At 44.0% G+C, this 22417-nt stretch overlaps 2 protein-coding genes across 3 annotated transcripts in view; both read left to right on the forward strand.

Annotated features, from left to right (window-relative positions):
* The window catches only part of LOC133137842 (protein lin-28 homolog A-like), an 8465-nt gene extending 821 nt beyond the window's left edge, over positions 1 to 7644 (forward strand). The window contains exons 2-4 of the mRNA XM_061256222.1: positions 393 to 568; positions 4315 to 4493; positions 7437 to 7644. Coding sequence (XP_061112206.1) covers positions 393 to 568; positions 4315 to 4493; positions 7437 to 7644 — 563 coding nt within the window. The remainder of the gene's footprint in view (positions 1 to 392; positions 569 to 4314; positions 4494 to 7436) is intronic.
* A 5627-nt stretch (positions 7645 to 13271) lies between these two features.
* Positions 13272 to 21446, forward strand: pdik1l (PDLIM1 interacting kinase 1 like). 2 transcript variants are annotated; one of them, XM_061254973.1, is made up of 3 exons: positions 13272 to 13684; positions 15115 to 15407; positions 17384 to 21446. In XM_061254973.1, the coding sequence occupies exons 2-3, from the start codon at positions 15123 to 15125 to the stop codon at positions 18122 to 18124; spliced, it is 1026 nt and encodes a 341-aa protein (XP_061110957.1). In that variant the 5' UTR covers positions 13272 to 13684; positions 15115 to 15122; the 3' UTR covers positions 18125 to 21446. The 2 variants fall into 2 exon arrangements, with proteins under 2 accessions (XP_061110957.1, XP_061110958.1); XM_061254974.1 differs by lacking the exon at positions 13272 to 13684 and adding an exon at positions 14916 to 14922.
* Positions 21447 to 22417: the final 971 nt, after the last annotated feature.

Here is a 22417-nt window from a genome sequence, read left to right on the forward strand (position 1 = left end):
CCTGCGCATTCAATGGATGGTAAGTAAGTAAGTAAGTAAGTAAGTAAGTAAGTAAGTAAGTAAGTAAGTAAGTAAGTAAATGAATTAATAAATAAACAAATAAATAAACAAACGCAGGATGGGATGCACATCCCAATTCAACATGATTGCGAATAAAATAGTTTTTCATCTGATGTTTTAAGAATTCCTGACATACAAAATCCAATTCCATTCAGTTTCCAGAGATTTGAGTCCAAAAATTTGCACGCCCGGATATCGCAGCGGTGGAAAAATATTTCTTAGAATTGGGCTCGTAAGAATTCGTTGGGTATTTTTTTCAGTAGATTACTACCATGGCGCATGGTTACGTTTTCCATTGAAAGCATAATATTTTACCTTTATACATTTTAAAGGGGGGTGTTCCAAGGCAGACGAAGAGGAATCGACGAGCGCTAAAGAGGACCCAGGCCCCTTCCACGGCAGCGGTGTGTGCAAATGGTTCAACGTGCGAATGGGGTTCGGATTTCTGTCCATGATGAGCAGAGAGGGGACCCCCCTAGAGACGCCTGTAGACGTGTTCGTTCATCAGGTAGGTGTGGAGCGTCGCCGACATAACTTTCAACTGTAGTTGTAAGGTATTTCTTCAAATATGCTATATAGTATAGGTTAATGTTAGCTCTACTGGAAACATTTAAATCATGTTGTAAAGTTCTGCAAGAGACAAATTTCCTGATAACGCGCAGGAATGCTTCAAGGAAGTAACACAAATTCAAACCAAGAAGCTATGATTTACCAATGCACATTCCAATATACAAGAGGAATTCGATCAATTATTGACTTTACTAGGGATGTTCTGTTCCTAATATTCAGATAATTAGGGCCTCTTGCAAAATAGATTTTAATCTCAGTTAGACTTACCTGGTTAAATACATGTCAGATAATACTAAAATTGTGTGTCTGCTTTAGCCTTCCTAGTTAATGAATAACATGTTAATTCTGCCTAAACCACTGTTCTCTCACAGAAGGAAAGCCCTCTTGATTAATTCAAATGTTATCATATGTTACATGAGCACTTTTAAACCTCATAATACTTTGACACCCAGAAATGTCAAAATTGTTGATATTAATGTGGATATACACAGTTACTTTCATCTTCCTGGCAAACTGGCAAAGCTGAGGTAGCAAAGGTTATTTCTCTGTTGGTTTCTGAAGATCAGCATTTGCAAACTATCTCATGGTATCAAGGAACTGTGACTTCTTACCCAGTGAGCAGGAGCTGGAGCCCAGACGTATGGAGGGGTGGAGGTTAGATAGATAGATAGATAACTAAGGCTGGGAGACGTTTGGGCATAAACCCCAACATCTCAGGTTTTATCTGGATATGGCCTGCCTACGTCCTAGTCAGCTAGAAAACTTTCGCTTTCAGCCAAATGTAGCCGGGTTTTCAACTCAACTCCCCGACGCCTTTTCACTGGCTTTTCACCAGTGAACATTTTCAGTGTTGAGCACTGGAGTGCTTGGGGCAGCAGGGTGTAATTAAGGGATGGGGCTTGTAAGCAGAAGGCTTCATGGATGTGGCACTGCCATTGTGACCTTGTTTCAACTGAACTTCCACAGTAGAACTATCAGCAGTGGTACAAAATTGATGATAGGTGTACGCAAGCTGTACATCTTGGATAAGGGAATCCATCCATCAAGCAAATAAATATAATTGAAATAAAATATGAATAGTATTGGAAAGGGGGAATAATAATTTTATTTAATTTATCTCAAATAAATGACAGACTGGAGGATAAGATTCATAAGTTTGTTAACATGGCCTGTTTTGATGTATAGTAGATAGACCACTACCTGGCTAACCTGCCATCTTATTGATATCCAACCATCCAAATATTTTTTCAACAGAGAAAATGTATGAGCTTTATTTCATTTTAATTGAATGTCACTTATGTTAAGATAAATAGTATATAACGCTCAGGGATAACCAAAATGAAATGTCCTCGTTAAATGAATGTAGGTTAAATGAACTTGCACAGAGTTCATACCAGTCCACAATGGCTGGAGTTGACTGGTATAAACTCTGTGAGAGTTGAATTCACTGAACGCTTTGCTCTGCATCTTGAACATGGCATAACGGCAATCCCAAATAAACGTCAGGTTAGGGTTTTTACTGACAGGAGTCACCTTCGGCCCTGCTCTCTAAGGGGGTTATTGATCGTTCTCTCAGAGGGATTTCTCTCTGGAGGACCTGAGAGGACCTGCAGGACAATGGCCACCTTTGTCATCTGAGCAGAGGAAGTTCTGCAGACTGCGGTCTGCTCCTGCGAATGAAGGAAGACTGCGTGTGTGTGTGAGCTGTGCTTAATTTGCGTATGAACGAGAGTGTGTGTTTGAATGTGTTTTATCCAGGTAATGTGTGTGTGTTTGTGTGTGTGTGTGTGTGTGCGAGCTGTGTTTGAGACGTGTATGAGCGAAAGTGTGTGTTTGAATGTGTTTCATGCAGGTTATCTGTGTGCATGCATGTGTGTGTGCACGTTTTTATAAGTGAGTAAAAGACAGAGAGAAAGGCAGAGAGAGAGAGAGAAATGTGTGGGGTTTCTTTTTAGTGTGGGAGTTCATTCATAAAAAAACACTAGGTTAAAAGGTCTGTAGGGGGAGGGTCTTAATGGATTGGAATTCTGTGTTTTGAAGCGATTGAGACCGGGATTTCTCTGGGCACTTTAAACAGCACTTCAGAAGTCCCCCAGTACAGACAGGAATGCCTGCGTTTAGTCAGATGGCATGCTGGGGCAATAAAGCGGCCCACAGAACGTCCTTAACCCCCACCCCTAATTAGGAGTGATCATTCATTAACGAAGGATGGTAAAAATCAAACATATTTTCAACTTTTATGAAGCCTAACCTATTGTTGGGAAAATTACATGAATTTGTTTTTCCCTGTGAGCTCATAATTTCTTAATATGTTTTTGTAGCAATGGGACCCATTGGGTTTTTCCTAAGTTGCTGTTAGGCTGTAATAAAGTATAGCAGCTGTCCTGGGGGCGTACAGTATTTTAGTTTAAGAAGCGCAGCTTTTTTATTGAACCGCACGGGCCTTTGTCATGTCCGTGCCTGCAGAGGTGCACTGTAAGTGGGAAAGTATTTTCACCTCGCGAAGAGGGATGGAACCTTCCGGAAGCGGGAGGTACAGACGGGTTCGCGATCGTAAGCCTTTGACCCTGACATAGACGTTCGTTCAATTTCGCGGGTTGTTGTTCTTTCCCGCTGCCCTGCAGGGATCTGGCGAGCAGCTATCTCAAGAATGCCCCCGCCTTCCCCCGTCCCCACCCCCCTCCCCTCTGCTCTTTCCTCTTCCAGTAACCTTTAGTACTGGTCACTTTGCTCCTTGACCAGATGGAGCCATTTTGGAGGGCTGGTGGTGATGGTGGTGGTGGTGTTGACGGTGGGGGGAGGGTTGGCGGGTTTTTGGAATGTCGGGAATAGGCTGGGGGTGGAGTGGGGGTGCAATCGGCTCCGAGATGGGGGTGGGGACGGGTCGTCACTGGCCCTTGAGGTTTTAAAAGGGCATTTGCATTTGCATTTGCATCTGTCTCCTTTGAGGAGCCGGTTGAATAGAGCTGTTCGGGGCAGGGGGGAGGAGGAGGACCTGCCTTGGTGGTCACCCTTAGGGCTCTATTACCCCAACACTGCTAGTGCTGATGCTGGGGTGATGGGTCAGCGTAGCAGGGTAGTTGGAAGCAGACGGGAGAGAAGGAGACTAATCTCGGCAGGATGCTACATGTAAAACACTCAACGGTCTTGAGAGGATCCTTAGCCCCTTAGTGCAACAGCGATGTGTAAACACAGAGGTCATTAGTACTATTTTACATGCACACATACTACATGTGTATGGTGTGTGTGTGTGTGTGTGTGTGTGTGTGTGTGGATGCATGCATGTATGTGTGTGTGTGTGTGTGTGTGTGTGTGTGCATGTGTATGGTGTGTGTGTGTGTGAGCGCATGTGTGTGTATCTGTGCATGTGTATGGTGTGTGTGTGTCTATATAGGTGTGCATGTGTGCCTGTGTGGTGTGTGTGTGCATGTGTGCCTGTGGTATGTGGGTGTACGTGTGTGTGTATGGTGTGTGTGTGTGCATGTGTATGGTGTGTGTGTGCTTGCCTGTGTGGTGTCTGTGTGCATGTGTGCCTGTGGTGTGTGGGTACGTGTGCGTGTGTGTATGGTGTGTGTGTTAACCCACGCCTGTGTGAGGGTGTGTGTGTTAACCCACGCCTGTGTGTGTTAGGTTAGTGTGTGTTTGATGAGTGACGGGACATTGACCTGATTTCCCTCCTCACAGAGCAAGCTGCACATGGAGGGTTTCCGCAGCCTGAAAGAGGGTGAGGCCGTGGACTTCACCTTTAAGAAGTCGCCCAAAGGCCTGGAGTCCGTGCGGGTGACTGGGCCTGGAGGGGGGCCCTGCACGGGCAGCGAGAGGAGGCCCAAGAGCGTCCAGAAACGCCGCTCCAAAGGAGACAGGTACAAAACACACATTCACAAACAACACAATCCAGCCCATTACACCCTGTTCCCTACGGTTGTAGTTCCGGATCAGGCAGAGCGTACCCTTATGAGGTTTTCCTCTATCGGCAGTAAACAAGTAGACCTATAAAAGCCCCGCTAGGTGGGATCCAGGTTATCTGCGAATGACTGAACAACTCTCCAGCATAAGGGCGTCATGCAGACCAGTACATAATAAAACAGCAGCTTATAAGACGAAAAGGTGCATGCTTCAGGAGTGGTGTCAGCTGTATGAAAGAAGCAAACGAGGAGACACTCCACGGAAATGACACCGGTTTAGCAAACGCGAGATTGTGAACCACAGTCACTGGGAAAAGGGGAGAGCACATAGAGTGTGAGTTCATAGAACAGATCTGTGCAGGTCCTCCTTTGTTTGAACCCTCAGTTCTGGGAGGGCTGATGCGTGACACAGATCAATATCCTTGTAAAAAATCACAGGCTCCCTAATTCCCCTCCCGTTCTTTAATCTGTCCCTCGGAGAGCCCTGTTGTTCAGCCATTAACAGCGAACAAACAGCATCTTACACAGATTCGTCCCTCTGCCCGATGACTGTGAAATAGCTGCTGTAGGTTAACTCTCAAAAAAATGGTTCAAATAGGATGCCTGTGATTCCATAGGAGAACCATACCTAAAAGGTTCTTTGTCAGGAGAAATGGTTATTTGTATGGGAGTTTTCATAGTTCTTACCAATGGCAGAGGCCTCCGTAAAAAACTAGAAAAGGTTACTATATGGCATCAGGCTAAAGAACCTTTTCAGAACCCCTTTTTTTGAAAAAGTGCAGTGCATGTCTGGCACACTGATGAGCTCAATGCTGATCTGCAGTCATTCTACAATTGAACTTGACTTATGAAGTAGAGCTACATTTATTTTGACTACACTGTAGATCAGTGCTTTTATATTCAAGTCTGCTGCACATTGATGATGATAACTGAATGGCGTATGCTTAATATGGCTTCATTTAAATGTTTTTGTTCATTTTCTGTGTCTATGTCTCAGACAAATCATATTGTTGGAAAAAGAGTAGTGTCAACATTGTAAATCTGGTTTAAGTTTTTTTCCGTGTAAATAATTGCCAGAATATGAACAGGAATGTTTGAGCAGAAAATGGGACGTGTCTAAATGGGAGTTTTTCCCTGAGACTTTTGGGATACTGAGTTCTTGAATCCTTGTCAAACTGGGCAATATGAAACTGCAGAAATTCTGTCTTTCTCTCTCGGTTCTTCCTCTGTCCACATTGTGGATCTCAGTGCTGAGAGCTTCGGGCGCAATATGGGGAAAAATAGATCCTGTCTGTTTAATTAATAACAGATGTAGGTGCCTAAGAAAGGTCAAAGGTGACCAGTGCCATGGCAACTGCAGAGTACGGTGTGTGTGTGTGTGCAGCAGGGTGGGGGAGAGAAGCTGGGGTTAGAGTTCAAAGTTCAGCATTGAAACAAAGAGCACCCCCTCCCTCCCCCCACACACATTCTGATCAATAAGAGCTGCAGAGTTTCCCAGAAGGAGGGGGGCTGGGGTGGGGGTTTGGAGGGGGGCTGCAGTGGGAGTTAGGAGGGGGATTGAGGAGGGGGATTGAGGTGGGGGTTTGGAGGGGAATTGAGGTGGGGGTTCGGAGGGCTTCTGAGGTGGGGGGCTGTGGTGCGGGTGAGGAGAGGGTTGGGGGCTAGGTGGGGCTGCAGTGGGGGTTAGATGGGGGTTAGGTGGGGCTGCAGTGGGGGTTAGGTGGGGTTGTGATGGGGGTTAGGTGGGGTTGTGGTGGGGGTTAGGTGGGGCTGCAGTGGGGGTTAGGTGTGGTTGTGGTGGGGGTTAGGTGTGGTTGTGGTGGGGGTTAGGTGGAGTTGTGGTGGGGGTTAGGTGGGGCTGCAGTGGGGGTTAGGTGGGGTTGGGGTGGGGGTTAGGTGGGGTTGTGGTGGGGGTTAGGTGGGGCTGCAGTGGGGGTTAGGTGGGGCTGCAGTGGGGGTTAGGTGGGGTTGTGGTGGGGGTTAGGTGTGGTTGTGGTGGGGGTTAGGTGGGGTTGTGGTGGGGGTTAGGTGGGGCTGCAGTGGGGGTTAGGTGGGGCTGCAGTGGGGGTTAGGTGGGGTTGTGGTGGGGGTTAGGTGGGGTTGTGGTGGGGGTTAGGTGGGGTTGTAGTGGGGGTTAGGTGGGGTTGCGGTGGGGGTTAGGAGGGGGTTGGGGCCCATCAGCCTCTGTTTCCCAAAGCTCCAGAGAACGACCCCTGGCTTGACCTGTTTGCTGTCAGCACAAGGGGGACTCTAAACAGGTTACACACGCTTTCATACACCTGCACGTATGTACTATATACGCACACACACACACATACACACACAGTCCCCTCAGTGGAAGTGAATTTCTTAGGAGATTATGTATCCAAAGTTCCAACAAAATTATTGAGGAGATGATTCCTGCAAGCATCTGGAATTATACTGTCTTATTCTAAAGCAATCTTTCGATAGCTGCTGATTTCAAACCACATCTTGCCAGGTGTATGCTGCCCTCTAATGGTGTGAAGATGATATTACACACCTTAGTTACTGCTGTGTGCAGTTGTGTGAATGTTGTAAGTAATCTGCTGTTGTGTGAAGTTTGAAATCGAAAAGCAGAATTGTTGAATTGTGGAATTGTCTAGAATTATTTAATTATGAAGTCTTGCTGTATACTGTAATTGAACCTGTTCAAAATAAATGTATTGAAATACCACAAGCAACCTTGCCTTGCTTCTATTGCCGTATCCAGTGACCACTAAACAAAGCCTACATTGTTGTATTTTGTCCATATATACTGCTGCATACACCCTGAAAATATTCACTTTAGGTATTAACATAATTTTAAAAAGCCTTCAGATGTTTCAGTAGCATACAATGACATGTTAACATGATTTGGGTCCTTCTGGGACTGTGTTACAGGTGTTACAACTGTGGAGGGCCAGACCACCATGCCAAGGAGTGCAATCTGCCCCCTCAACCAAAGAAGTGCCACTTTTGCCAGAGCATCTCCCATATGGTGGCCAACTGTCCGACCAAAGCACAGCAATCATCGCCCGTTTCCCAGGGGAAGCCTGCTTCCTTAGAGGGCGGGGACGAAGGAGATCAGGGCCACACCCCCTTGCCCTGAGAGAGCTCTGACTGAAGCAGGTCACACAGGAGGCGGAGTCAGGGTTACACAAGTGCCAATCAATCCTCCTCGTTGGACTTGGGAGTAAGGGTTCGTTACAATCTATCTCGGCTGCTTTCGGGAGCTACCCTGTTTTCGGCCATCTTTCGTCTGAGGTTTAATGGTCCATTTTCTTTTTGTGTTGCAATCAGAACTTTTTAAGACGAGAGGAGTCATATTTGTTTCATGCAATTTCCACTTGAAATCCGAGATGATATTTTGCTCCTTATGATAGTGATCCAAGTATGTTTGACACAATCTTAGCCACATTCAGTATATAAGCAGTGTCTTAGAGCTGTCCTGAAGCAGTTTTCTTCTAATGTTTGCGTGTGTGTGTGTGTGTGTGTGTGTGCATGGATGTGAAAGATGGAGGTATGTTTGGGCATCTGTTGGTGTGGGAGACTAAGGGCTCATTCCAATCACTCATTTTTCTCCTCTCTTTAATTTTACTTGCTCCTGACCTGGAAATTAATCGAGCTCTGCCATCTTTAAGGACATTCCAACCCATTAAATGTTCCTTCTATGAGCTAGAAGTTGATCTTAACTTTGAGCAAGGAAACATGTGTGCATCCCCTGTGGAAGTATTCTGAAAATGTGATGTATAAATGATCGACCTGTGGGTCCACCTCTCCCCTTCTGCCACGTCTGTAACTGACGTGGCTTCGAACTGACGTTTGAAGGAGCAAGGAAATTTAATTAGCCTAATTCACATTTTCTCGATTTCTCAGTCTTCACTTCTTTTTCTCAGCTCTTTTTCTAGCCTCTCCCGACGGGTGGAGCTAGGAGTAGTAAAGGCAACAAGGAAAAGAAAAAAGAGGAGAAAAATAAGGGATTGGAATGAACTTTGCCCTCCTATTTCTTTCTGAACGTGTTGCAACTGATTGTCTGGATTGTTTTTGGGGCCAAATGAATGTTCGACCCGCTGTGTCTTTTCCACTGCTGATTATTGATTGTAGGCGCATCGGGTTCTTGAGTAGCACCGTATGGTTTAGCATACGCACTCTCTCCATAACCGCAGAAACTGAAACCAGTGGCCTGTTTCTGTCCGAATACTTCAAGTGAAAGCAGTATTGATTGGAATGTGACGCGTGTCCCCAAAGATATGTCCTGTGGGACAGAAACGGGTACTGTCCAGAGAAAATTGCAGAGATTTCGGCAAATATCTTGTTTATACTTGAAAAGAGTTCTGATGACAGTTGAAGCAGTTGAATTTCAGAAGGGGCTGGAGATTCTTTCTGGTGTGTTAGGCAGGTGGACATGCCAAAGTCTTTCAATAGCCGGGAACAAAGAATAGAACAAAATGAGGTGTGTAAATGATGAAGTCAATCAGATCTATTTGCAGTTCTGCAAGTTATGCAACTTGTTGCGGAACATCTTTTATAGCATGCAAACTGTATCATTGTATATAATTTTATAAGATAAGCCTTAAAAATAATTATTTATTTGTGCCACACCTCTGCAGCTGCTGTCCTATGAAATTCTCTCTCTACCTCATTGGGCTATTGTCTGGCCTTTGATATCAAATACCTCTTTCAGAGCTGCCTTGAGTTTGTTCCTTTTTGAGTTTACGATTTTTATCAGTGAATTTGAGTATTATTTTCTTCTAATTGAGTTCCCAGGGTTTAGGAATGTTGTGAAACCTCTCTTGGGATCTATGCTAAAATCAATGCAATGTCAATCTGCACTAATCGTGTGTAAGATGCATTTTTGTTCAGTTATTTTGTTTTTATTCATATTTGTTCTGTATTTTTGTTTTGGTCAGCTCCAGCCAGATTTTTGTTTCTCAGGTACCTTGAACTCAGGGAATACCTTGTAGAAGAGGTGGGTGTGGGGTACAGGTTTGGGGAAGGGTGAGGTGGGGGGGGGGTATGTCACAGTATTGATGTGCATACAGTTAACAGGAGGAACAGTGATAACATCAATGCAGACCTGGGTCAAATATGTTTTGGATTCAAGTACTTTTGTACACTTTACTCAGCTTGTCTGGTGCATTGGAACCTATGAAATACTCCACCTTTTCGTCTTCTTGGTTGACTCTCTTGCACTGGACAAGATTGATCGAGCACAGAAAAGTATTTGAATCCTAAACAATTAGGTAATTGAACAGGGTCTGCACCAATGCAAACTCTGGATATGTTTCTCAGGGGGGAAATGCCCTTCAGACAGTAGAGCCAATGGAGTCATCCATTTTGTAGTTTGTTCAACTTGAAGTACGTTCAGTTTATACGCTCAGTGAGTACTTTATTGGGTATTCATAGACTTCTGCTGCTGTAGCCTATCCACGTAGAGGATTGACACGTTGTGTGTTCAGAGATGCTCTTCTGCATACTGTTGGTACCACTGCATGGTTATTTACTGTCAGCTTTGACCAGTCTGAACCTTCTCCTCTGACCTCTCTCATTAACAAGCCGTTTTTTCCCACAGAACAATCGTTCCGCGGTCAAAGTCACTCAGAGCACATTTCTTCCAAATTCTGACATTTGGTCTGAAAAACAGCTGAACCTCTTGAGTACATCTACATGCTTTTATGCATTTAGTTGCTGTTGCATGATTGGCTGATTGAATATTTGCATTAACAAGCTGGTGTACTGAATTACCTAATAAAGTGATCACTGAGTATATTTTTTATTTTCTCATGTTCTGTTACTTCCCATGATCACCCAACTCAGTGCTGTATAAGGAAGTAAGAACACACCTGTTTCAATTAAATTCATTAGCGAGTAAAATGAATGACAATCTGGGAAGCAGGAGTGTTGAATAATCCAGTAAATTATTAGATTGTAATCTGGAGTTTGGTTTTATCAGCATTATTTTTTTAGCATCATTTTATAATCATTGTATCCGTAAAATCCTTGCGTGTCCATTCAAAACAGATTATTTGATCATGTTCAAAATGTTGAGTTTTATTGATTAATGTTACACCAATCTGTTTAGATCATGTCTGTCGTTTGAATCAATTGACGAGAGACCACTTTGGGTCGTTTTTACTGTGCACAATGTCCTGTCATGATCCTGGTATTCAGGAATCACGATTAGGTGTGTCAGTCATATCTCTGTTTCCTAACATACATATTTCAGTCTACAAAATGTTTATTATTTGTAATGTCATATAGTCTTGTCATGGTAACCAGGCAACTTGGTGAACTCTGTTCCCTAAGGTATGTGAAAAAAGTTTGGTGTTCTTTTTTTTTTTTCCAAAATCATGTATTGTTTTCTTTTGTGTGTCGGTTTTAAGAGAAAGTACAATAGTCAGCGGGATCAAAATCAGGGCACTCATTGGACTGCTAAGCACCAGGGCATACTCCCACTGATGACTAAGCCTTGTCACCTTGCCGACAGTTGTTCATTGAAATGTCTGTGTGGCTTATTTTGAGTTGATTGATGTGACTACAGAGACATAGGCTTATAGGGTATGGCTGGGTTACTGCAGTTTATCTCCCATGTTGTTTCGAAGTCCAAATACCAACTGGCTCTCACTTGCCATTGGGACAGTCTGGACACAAATACAGCATTACCTTGTGTCTTTGTCATGTTGCTGAGTTGTATTATTTTTATGATAAAAAAAACAAAGATAAAACCATATTTACAATGTATACATGTCTACCTCAGAATGTTTTCACTTATGAAAGAGAAAATGACAGCAAGTGTCCTCTTGTAATACCTGTCTGAATTTGCATATGCACAGATTTGTATCTTGTATAGGTACTATTTATTTTGACATTTTTTTCCATATCTCCAGGGAAGCACTGTACGAGTTTTCTACCACCTAAGTTTGTTTTGGTGAATGGACCCAAACCTTGCTAAAGAAAATAAACGAATAAAATAATTATTACAATGGCCAACAAACTTGACAATAGTCGGATCAACACTTAATAAATTCATAACCCCATTCCTAAATCCTGAGGGCAATATGCTACAATGCATGTTTGATTCAGTCTTGGTATTTATTTTACAATTTGCTGTTATCCAAACAAAGAATATTATGGTGCTGTCAGGCACAATACCAAACCGTTATTTTTTGTATATTGAGATGAAGTTTCATGCCTGTTTACAGAGCTAGAATTGAAATGTTTTCTTTAAGACATGTGAAAAAAGTAATATATGTTCAGATACGATCAAAAAATTTAAATAATATGTTTAGTAACTTGATAAGTGATAATAAAAGCGTATTAGTGAACTATAAATGTATATTGTGTATCAGAAAATACATGTTGCAAAGAGACCAATATCACATTTTAGAATTACACTACTTTTTCATGTGTGAATATTTTAGATGGGTAATGCGATTGGTCAGTTCGAATCAAAAAGGGATTGGGTGTGCACCAAATTGCCAAATATGGGGTTTCTATGATGTAGTGAATGTATCTCATCTTGCAATAGTATTGATTGCCACAACTTTCTTTTGGTCTGTCATTTATGCACTGGCAGAGTCTCCTTAATCGTATAGAAAAGTTAACACACACCCTTATGCTTTCACCATCAAAATTCGACAATGGTATACAAGCGACTGAAGAATGTAGCTATATTGACTGCTGTAGACCAAAGGTTTATTTATGAAATGCCAATTTTATGGTGCCACCCTTGTTATTGGACACATGTTAATCTGAATGGGACAGACTTCATGTGAATTTTTACATTTCTTTCAATCGTGTTTTGTTTTTGTTACTCGGTCTGTGAAAGCATGCCAAAACTATTTCCAAGGGTTTGTTGTATTAAAACATTAATTTACTTTCTAGTTAATAAACACCAGTCAGTAGTGAATGATGACTATGTGCCTTTTTTGTCTGTCTTTTCTGTTTTCCTGGTGACATTTTCCCTTTCCATAAAGGCTTCAATGTTCATATATCTGTGTCATTCTCTAAATTGATCAGTCTTACAAACCAAAACCTTTCGAAAGACAGAAAGTTTTAATGACAGTGAACAGATCCAGAAAGAAACAAAGTATATTTCAAAAGGCACAAAATGTCAAATGTAATTTCAACAGCTTTACAATAAAGTGGATAGTAATGTGGGAAATATAGTTCGCATATAAGGGGAATACGTGTATGTCCCTTTAAAGGAATGTTCCAAATTTTAAACAAAGAGGGGAGTTGTATATCATCATGGTAACGGATGTGGTCCCGTTATTTGACCTTCTCGTCTATATTGGGAGTAAAAAATAATTAATGCTTGAATATGTTTTAAGATAGCTTACAAATTGATGTTAGTGTTTTTCTTTGTGACACACACAATATTGTATTCATAACTTCACCTGATATTAAATGATATGATGTTTATTTCGGTGTCATTTGGGACAATCTAAATGGGGCATATTTTAGTGGGTATGTAGATAATATCCATACCTTGTCATTGATGATTATCTTGTTATTTTTTGACGGAGTCCGTATGAATTACCTTGTATAATAAGTGTAGTGTATGATTTGGGATGTAACGGAACCAGCTGAGGACACATTCGAAATGTGCTTATTTATTTGATCAACGCATCCCCCCTTTCTTGTAGGTTCGAGTAAGTGGCACCCAGCGCGTGCACCGAATTTGAAAATGAATTCGTGTTCTAGGTTCTGGTTTGGCTGAAGGGGAATGGAGGAAAGAAGCGTCGTTGCACATGCAATGACGGCAGAATGGGTGGGAACCTGCCTGTGAATCCCGCATGGGTGTTCAACTGAGATGCAGCGGTACCCATTCTTCTGTTCTATACTGGAAGCTTGCGGAAAGAACACCCCACAAACGCGAATAGGGAGGGGGCAGTATTTCCCCAGTTTAGTGGCTAATGACTATCCAGTCCGTTTTTTTGTATTGGTTTTTAGAGCGAGTTATGCGTGCGCGCTTATAGGGTAGGGGAATCTCCGTGAAAGTCCGCGAGCTTGTCACGCTCTCACATTTTGACACACGCGTGACAGGAGCAGCGCGAGAGCGAGCGGCTGCCGCGTATAATGGCTGCCACGGAATGTGACAAAAGGCGGCAAGTAAAACGGTGAGAAGGAAGAAAATATCAGACAAGGTAACGTTTTTTCTTTGTTTCCATCCTAGCTAGCTTGATGTAACATTCGTCTCGTCGTACGATAGCATTTTGCAAGTGGATACCTTACCAGAGATCACCCGACGTTGAGGCGATGCTAGCTAGCATCTATCTCTAGTTAGCTAGAGGCTAGCTAACGTGCTCGCCTGTTGTGTGGAGAACAATAAACAGTGGGTCTGGGTCAATTTTTATTTCATTCTCATTGTATCAGTTTGGCATTTATGACTTGACAGAAATGGGGGTTAATTCAAGTTCATGAATTTGAATTGCGAGTCAGCTAGGTTAGCTAGCTAGCTAACGTCAGCGCTGCTTTCGTGTTGACTTTTGAGGTTGAAAACCGTTGGGTAGTCATGACTTCGTCTTCATGTATGTTAGCTAGTTAGCTAGCTAACGCCTGTGTTAGCTTGTATTCAAGATGAAGTGACAGCATGAAAGTAGCCGACGTTTTAGCTGATCGGTCTGCAGACAGCTTTGTGGACGAGTCACCCGCATGGCTTCTGTTTCGTTTTGTTGACATCCGTTTCTTACAGTCATAATGGTGTCAGTACAGAGCCGGGCTGTCAGCCAGTTGTAACGTGAGCTATAACGTGAAATTAGCGAGCTAGCTAGTTGCATGAACTAACCGGTATAATTGACTTGCTACGGTATAAATAACTTGCTGCTTGGTAGGTTAAAATATTCAATGTTTCACCAGTTAATTAATGCTGCTTATCTAGCTAACGTTAGGCAACTAATAACGATTTGGGTCAATTGGCACCTAATGTTAGCTGTGCTGAATTAGCATCTGGCAGTTTCTTCTAGCTAATGTTACCTGACTTCAATCACGCGTTAACAGCTAAGCTACTATGGTAGTGAAAGTTTTGATCTCGCCATAATTTCTCTACTGATACGTTAGCTAGCCAGCTACTATTAGCTACGTTTCCCTTAATGCCTGCCATTTCGTTTGAGACTGAGCCAGCTAGCAGTTTTAACCTGTCAGTAGTCTTAAGTAACGTTACTGGTTCCGTTCGCTAACGTTAATTGGAAGGTTAACAATTATTTAAACTCTGAAAGGGATTGGCATGAAACAACATAAACGACAAATCATTTGAAGGCGCACCATAGTCACCTGTGTTCACTTGCAACGTGGGAATTTATGGCCTAGTGAGTACTAACTTGTGGCATTTATGAAATGGCGAAAGGGGGGCTCGCAGCCTTGTGAGGTGTCGTTAGCTGTGATGGTTGGTGTCACAGCAAGAAACTGACTAACTAACCTTGAGATTTTTTTATTATTATTTTTTATTTGTCAGGTGCACCATTTGTTGACTTTATGCTCCTACAAAGAAGCCCACGTTTAAAGATCTTGTCAATTTATCTAATTAAGTTAACTGCGTGTACGTGTGTGTGTGTGTGTGTGATCCGCTCTGTAACAGGGCAGAGGATGGTGAGCAGCCAGCCGAAGTACGAGCTGATCCAGGAGGTGGGGCGTGGCACGTACGGCGTGGTGTACGAGGCGGCCGTTCGGCGCACGGGCGCCCGCGTGGCGGTGAAGAAGATCCGCTGCCACTCGCCCGAGAACGTGGAGCTGGCCCTGCGCGAGTTCTGGGCCCTCAGCAGCATCCAGAGCCAGCACCCCAATGTCATCCACCTGGAGGAGTGTGTTCTGCAGCGGGACGCCCTGGCACAGAGCATGAGCCACGGGTCCACCTCCTCGCTCTACCGGGAGGTACGGCTCAGCCCCTCTCTGCCTCTGTCTCTCTCTCTCCCTCACACACACACTCTCTGCCTCTGTCTGTCTCTCTCTCCCTCACACACACTCTCTGCCTCTGTCTGTCTGTCTCTCCCTCACACACAATCTCTGCGTCTGTCTGTCTCTCTCTCTCTCACACACTCTCTGCCTCTGTCTCTCTCTCCCTCACACACACTCTCTGCCTCTGTCTCTCTCTCCCTCACACACACTCTGCCTCTATCTGTCTCTCTCTCCCTCACACACACTGTCTGTCTCTGTCTCTCTCTCTCTCTCACACACACTCTCTGCCTCTGACTGTCTCTCTTTCCCTCACACACACTCTCTGCCTCTGTCTGTCTCTCTCTCTCTCCCTCACACACACTCTCTGTCTCTGTCTGTCTCTCTCTCCCTCACACACTCTCTGCCTCTGTCTGTCTCTCTTTCCCTCACACACTCTGCCTATGTCTGTCTCTCTCTCTCTCCCTCACACACACTCTCTGTCTCTGTCTGTCTCTCTCTCTCTCTCTCACACACACTCTCTGCCTCTGTCTGTCTCTCTCTCTCTCTCTCTCTCTCTCTCTCTCTCTCTCTCTCTCTCACACACACACACACACACTCTCTGCCTCTGTCTGTCTCTCCCTCCCTCACACACGCCTCCCTCTGTCTCGCTCTTTCTGGCCTCTCCTGATGGGTGATGCTAGGAGTAGAAATACGAGCGAGGAGAAAAATAAGTGATTGGAATGAGCGCACTGTCTCTCTCATGCTTTCTTTCTCACTCTTTTTATCCAACTCTTGCTCTGTCTCTCTCACTGTTTCTCACTCTTTCACCGTCTTGCTCTCTCTCTCTCTCTCTCTCTCGCTCTCGCTCTCGCTCTCTCTCTCTCACTCTCTTTCTCAGTGTCTCTCACTCTCCAATACAGCTTCACTGATTTCTGGGTCACCTGGATAGGTCATTATATTCTGTAAGCCTGTTAAATCAGTGGATCCATACATTAAAAATAAATTAATTTCGGTAGTATTTATCTGTAAGCCAAAATGTATAATTAGTTGTTTTAACATGTTGAACAAATATTTCCACATGTTGACAATTCAGGTTACATTGTAATGAGGGGGTAGGTCAGTAAATGTATTTGTTCATTGAGCTTTGAGCTCACAGAGTTTTTGGTAGCTGCTGGAACGCAAATTCAGTTCCATAACAACGGTGGCACACCCCTGAAACAGACAGTCAGTTAGTTACTGGATTAGCTGGTCACCGTTTCGATATTAACCGCACTTCACAAGGAGAATGTTCATCTTCAGCTACAGAAGAACAGGGATGCTCAGAAGCCGTTTCTAGTTTCACCGTAACAAATTACAATGTGTACATTTTCTCTGGGCATCTCTAAACGCGATGCATTTGAGATGAGAGGGAAATCCCTAAAGAATGGTTATATTAAGTGTATGGTCTTGGACAAAGCTGCTGTAATGGATAGGACTGCATTCCTCCTGACCTTCACGTTTGACTTCTGTGGTCTGCCCTCACTCACCGTCAGTGGAGTATTTATAGACCGCTAACTGTGCTGTGCATGTTTCTATGAAGTTTACTCAAGCGATTGAGTTAACATCTCATTATTAATCTCTGGCACTCCCAAGTACCGACCAGTGTAATTCAGTCCAAGTGTAAATGGCTTATGAATATAAAATGATGCAATCGTTCACTGTTGAGTGAACCACATTAAGTGCTTTATGTGAGTGTCTTGAGGGATTGTGTGGTTGTTTGATTGGGTAATGTATGTAAGAATGAAATGTTAACTGTGTTATGACCCTGGATAAGTACACCTGGGTAATTCCATGTCAGTCAACACACTTTTGGGCCGCATCGTTACAGATTTTAATGAGATTTGGCATGCCCCTGGAACTGAAATTACACTTCAGGTTATTGATTGGGGAGGTGTGCGCTAACAAAGTGGCCTGTCCCCATTGGCGGTCCGCAGCTGGTGGAGACCTCCCTGAAGGGCGAGATCGCCTTCAACCCGCGCTGCGCGTACTACCTGTGGTTCGTCATGGACTTCTGCGACGGCGGCGACATGAACGCCTACCTGCTCTCGCGCAAGCCCAGCCGCCGCACCAACACCAGCTTCATGCTGCAGCTCAGCAGCGCGCTGGCCTTCCTGCACCGCAACCAGATCATCCACCGCGACCTCAAGCCCGACAACATCCTCATCTCGCAGGGCCTCTCCCCGGCCGGCGCCCCCGAGCCCACGCTCAAGGTGGCCGACTTCGGCCTGAGCCGCGTCTGCTCCGCCTCGGGCCTCAACCCCGAGGACCCGGCCAGCGTCAACAAGTGCTTCCTGTCCACGGCCTGCGGCACGGACTTCTACATGGCGCCCGAGGTGTGGGAGGGCCACTACACGGCCAAGGCGGACATCTTCGCGCTGGGCGTGATCATCTGGGCCATGGTGGAGCGCATCACCTTCGTGGACGCCGAGACGCACAAGGAGCTGCTGGGGAGCTACGTGCTGCAGGGCTCGGAGATCGTGCCCCTGGGCGAGGCCCTGCTGGAGAACCCGCGGCTGGAGCTGCTCATCCCCGCGCGCAAGAAGAGCATGAACTCCAGCATGAAGCAGCTGATCCGCGAGATGCTGTCGGCCAACCCGCAGGAGAGGCCCGACGCCTTCGAGCTGGAGCTGAGGCTGGTCCGGATCGCCTGCAGGGAGCTGGACTGGGACACATGACAGGGAGAGAGACCCGTTAGAGCTACGCGACTACGCATACACACGCGCACACGCACACGCACACACACGCACACACACACACGCATACACACACTCACACACGCACATACACACACACCCACACACGCATACATATGCACACATGCACTTATACACACACACGCACACACACCTGCTACTCATGAAAACTTAATGATACGCGCACACTGTAAACTAAGACGACGTAAGATTTTATGCTGTCATCTTACGGAAGCTGCTGCATCAAGTGTTTCCAGGGAACATCAACAGCACTACCCCACTGTTCCTACGAGTCCAGACAGACCCTCCCTTTTCACTAAGACTGTTTTAAAATGATTTTAAAATGTTTTAAAAAAGAATTCTTATTTCTTGTGTTGCAGTCGACAGACTGACAGGGTGCACTGCTTTGTGAGATTATTTGACTCGATTGTATTTGTGAGGTCTGTTGAACCCCAAAGCTACAGTCAGTCGCTCAACACTAACGAGTGGCTCGTCATCAGGAATCGCAAACCCTCTCCGCCAGCGGGTCTGCGTGCAGCCTCCCAGTTTTTAATGTGAGTGTCTTTTTTCAGCAGTCTGTCTACACTGTGACCTTCAGCTGCACTATTTCAGGAAATCCCTTACTTACTCATGCATACCACCAGCAGATCCCTTTGACTAGCTCTTAGACCCGCCTCGGTTTCATGGCTGCCTACTCCTAGGCCTTAAGGTGGCATGCGTTACCTTCCTGTGCTGTGGGACCCCCGAGTTTGGACTGTTTTGGCACCTTAAGTGCCAAAGCTTTGGTAGAACAGCATTGCGGTCTGCTGTCCTTAAGACGCAAGCCACACTCCCTGGAGTCCCACAGGACAGTGAGCCAAACACCACCTCTCCAAGTGAGGAGGTAAATGTTCTCTCCTACTCCCAGAAGTGAGGGGGTAGATATCCTCTGCAGCCATTTTCTGGAGGGGGTCACCAATTCCCAGGGAGACCGCGTAGTGGGGACATTTTCAACATCATAACAAAATGAAGGTAATTAAAATGTGTTCATTAAAACGTATCAGATTTAATGTGAACATGTTCTACAAGAAAAGAACTTGGACTTTGGAATTTGCCTTGGTTTATTCTTTGGAATTTAAGTTACGTTTTTTAATAAGTGCCACAGTTCCATTTTCCGAGAGGGCGAGGGAGATCGTTGTTCTCTTGTTCCACAGATCCCCCTGTTTGTTTGGGTAGCAGTAGTTACTGCCACAGGTTATGGTGCAGTTGCACTGGTTGAATTGGGGATGTTGAATGCAAATTCAATGCATGGAGGTGCTCCCTTTCCATCTGTGCCTCATTTGAAATGGTGAGTGTTTTTGTATTTAGTTTGATCACCACGATTAATTGTTTGAAATTAACGTGATTTTTGGCCCAGTTTGATGGCACTGTTTTCACCGTTCTGCTGTGGTGGTTATTTAGTGACTCAGGCACAGGAAAAATGACAGGAGGCAATATTGTTCCACTTTTCTTTTCTTATTTTTTTTTTAAACCAGGGATCCACTCCATTGAAGTTTCCTGTGCCAGTATATCCCTGCTTATTCACATTCAGGGCGCTATGAGGTATACCCTCCTCAACCTCTCCACCACGCACCTGTCACAGTCCTGCCTGCGTGTGTTATCAAAGAAACCTTATACCTGGAGTGTATTTATGGCCCATCATTTGCATTTTTTTTAGGGAAATTTATTTCAATGACAATGACCTGATCTCTATGCTGGCAGTCTGTCAGACTCTTTAATGAAGGTGCTGGTCCTTCACTGTTAAACCAATAGGGCTGGTCTTAGGACAGATAAACCAAACTTGTATTTATTCAGTGTTTGCCTTTAAGGCAGTGGCCAGTGTTAACCTATTAGCTGCAATACAGTAGTAGGGCAGCTTGTGAAACTGTATTATTAAGAGGGTATTCGTTACAAGTCAGTTGTTCAGTCTGATTTAAAATTAATTTCTCATACCACATTACTTAAGACCCTTAATGGACTACTTGAGCCTCGGCTGGAAAGCATTTTAAACCCATATAATGGGAAGCAGTATTGCATTAAAGCACCGGTAAAGTATCAGTGGGTATGAGATATAAATCCCTTTCTTTCACGAGCCCTACAGACTTTCACTAATCTGGAGAATGTCATCCGAATCCTCAAGCCCACCCACAAATGTTGAACCTTCTGATGATAGTGAAGCATCGAACATCGTTTAAAAGCGATTTATCGACTTGATTCATGCACTGTACGAGATTAAAGAGATTCTTCACTTCAAATTCTTCTTTTGCACAATGTTGTATATATGCTTGTATATTGTCCTGGTACATTCGGGAAAGTCTGAAATGTAGTTTGGGATGGAAAGCAGACCATAGCTATTTGAAGGTGTGGTCATTGAAAGTGGTGGGCTTGTCATCCTGTACTTAGTTCTCGGCCCCCACGTTGCCTGTTATTGTTTACAACAGAAGTGGATGTTACAGTTGCTAATACTGTTTGTTTACCGACGAGAGGTGTACATCTGTCTGTCTATTTGATGATTTTTCTTTTCTTTTTTTTTACTGAGCTGGTCAGTTAGACCTCGTCAGCCTGCCCATTGTCAGCACTACTGCACCCAAGTTGTGATATTTCATGATGCCCATAAAAATGTGGTTACAGCAGAAGGGGGTAGTTTCACCTGCAGTTTGCTGATACTGTGGGGTACAGGCACCGATTCATCCCACAAAAACCCCAATTTAAAGTGCACTTTCTAAAAGGTGCCACCTGTGTGGTGTCTGGAGATAGAATTTTACATTACATTACACTGGAATTACTGGCAGTTATTGTGTTGGTCATTAAAAAAAAAAAAAAAAAAAAAAAAAGCATTTTGATATGTACAGAAGTCCTTGGAATGGGTCATATGAGTTGATTGATATGACGGAACGTTATGAACTCTCCATTCTCCACTCGCCATGTTTTTAAAACGTGCTGATACTGATGATCTTTGCTATCCCAGGTGAAAGTCATACTAAAATGGCTGCGACTACTGTGGTCCGAAACCAGCACTCGGGTTTTTAATTATTTTATAGTCATTGTAAGCTATTTTGAAAATGGGAAAACAATGCAATTTGTCAAAAAAATAAATGACTAATTTATTGAAAATGCAAGACTATAAATATTGAGGTTATGAAACATTTTGACTGGATTTGTTTTACTTTGTACTGTGTTCTTAATTGCCTATTTCATATCCCTACCAAGTTGTCACGTGAGCGTTTGTTTTACCTAAGATGGCAGGGAAGTTTGCAGAAAAATAAAATTGCATAAGAGAAATACATCAGACTCTATTGCTCTAATTATTTCAGGTTTGCATAATGCAATCTTATCGAATTATCTTTATCAGATCTAACCTTATGAAGTTAATGATGCGATGACAATTATTGATTATTGTTATTATTTGTAGTAGTATGCAATGCAAATATGAAGTATTCTTACAACACAGATAAGTTTCCCCTTGGATTGCGTTACGTTCTTATGTGCACATATAATTCCTGTTCCTGCCACTTCTACATAACATTAGAGGGAGGGCTGTTCTCATCGGCAGTTTATGACAGGACAGCGCCGACCCGACTGGTATGGATCGACAGCTTTATTACTGACCTGGTCCCATTCTAAGGACCAGGGTCCAGCTTGGTTTAGAGTAACGCTACGGGACACCAGAGGATGCCGAAGACACTTAAGATGACATTTGTGAGGAGCTGTGCCCGGTTGCATTAAACACCGTAAGTTTTTCCCTTAAGGTGTTTTATGCAACCGGGCACTGGCCTTCACTGTGATGACGTCATTTACTGTAGCAGAGGCATGAGAATATTGTGCGTCAATCCCTCAGTGCCGTCACCTCATTAGCGCAATATGAGATGCGACTCGTAGAAAAAGCATCAAGTGTTTTTCCTACCGTAATGCATTGACAAGGCTGAATTTCTACAGCATGTCATTATGAAATCTGGGTTGAATGTTATTGTAAGCCTACAATATATACTTTCGCATAGCTGCCAACTCTCACGCTTTCGGCGTGAGATACACGCATTTGCCTGTTTTCACACGCACATGCAAATGCGTGTGTCTCACGCCGAAAGCGTGAGAGTTGACAGCTATGCTTTCCGTGGGCTAAATATGAATTTCTTTATTTAATTGTGTTGGGTAACTGGTAACAGTATCTATTTTCATATACACAGTTTATAGCTTGGAAATAAATTGTTTCAGGTAAGTAGTCGGTTATTTCCATTCATTGTAACAGTGATGACTTGC

This window comes from Conger conger, chromosome 9 (genome assembly GCF_963514075.1).
Source record: "Conger conger chromosome 9, fConCon1.1, whole genome shotgun sequence".
NCBI lineage: Eukaryota > Metazoa > Chordata > Actinopteri > Anguilliformes > Congridae > Conger > Conger conger.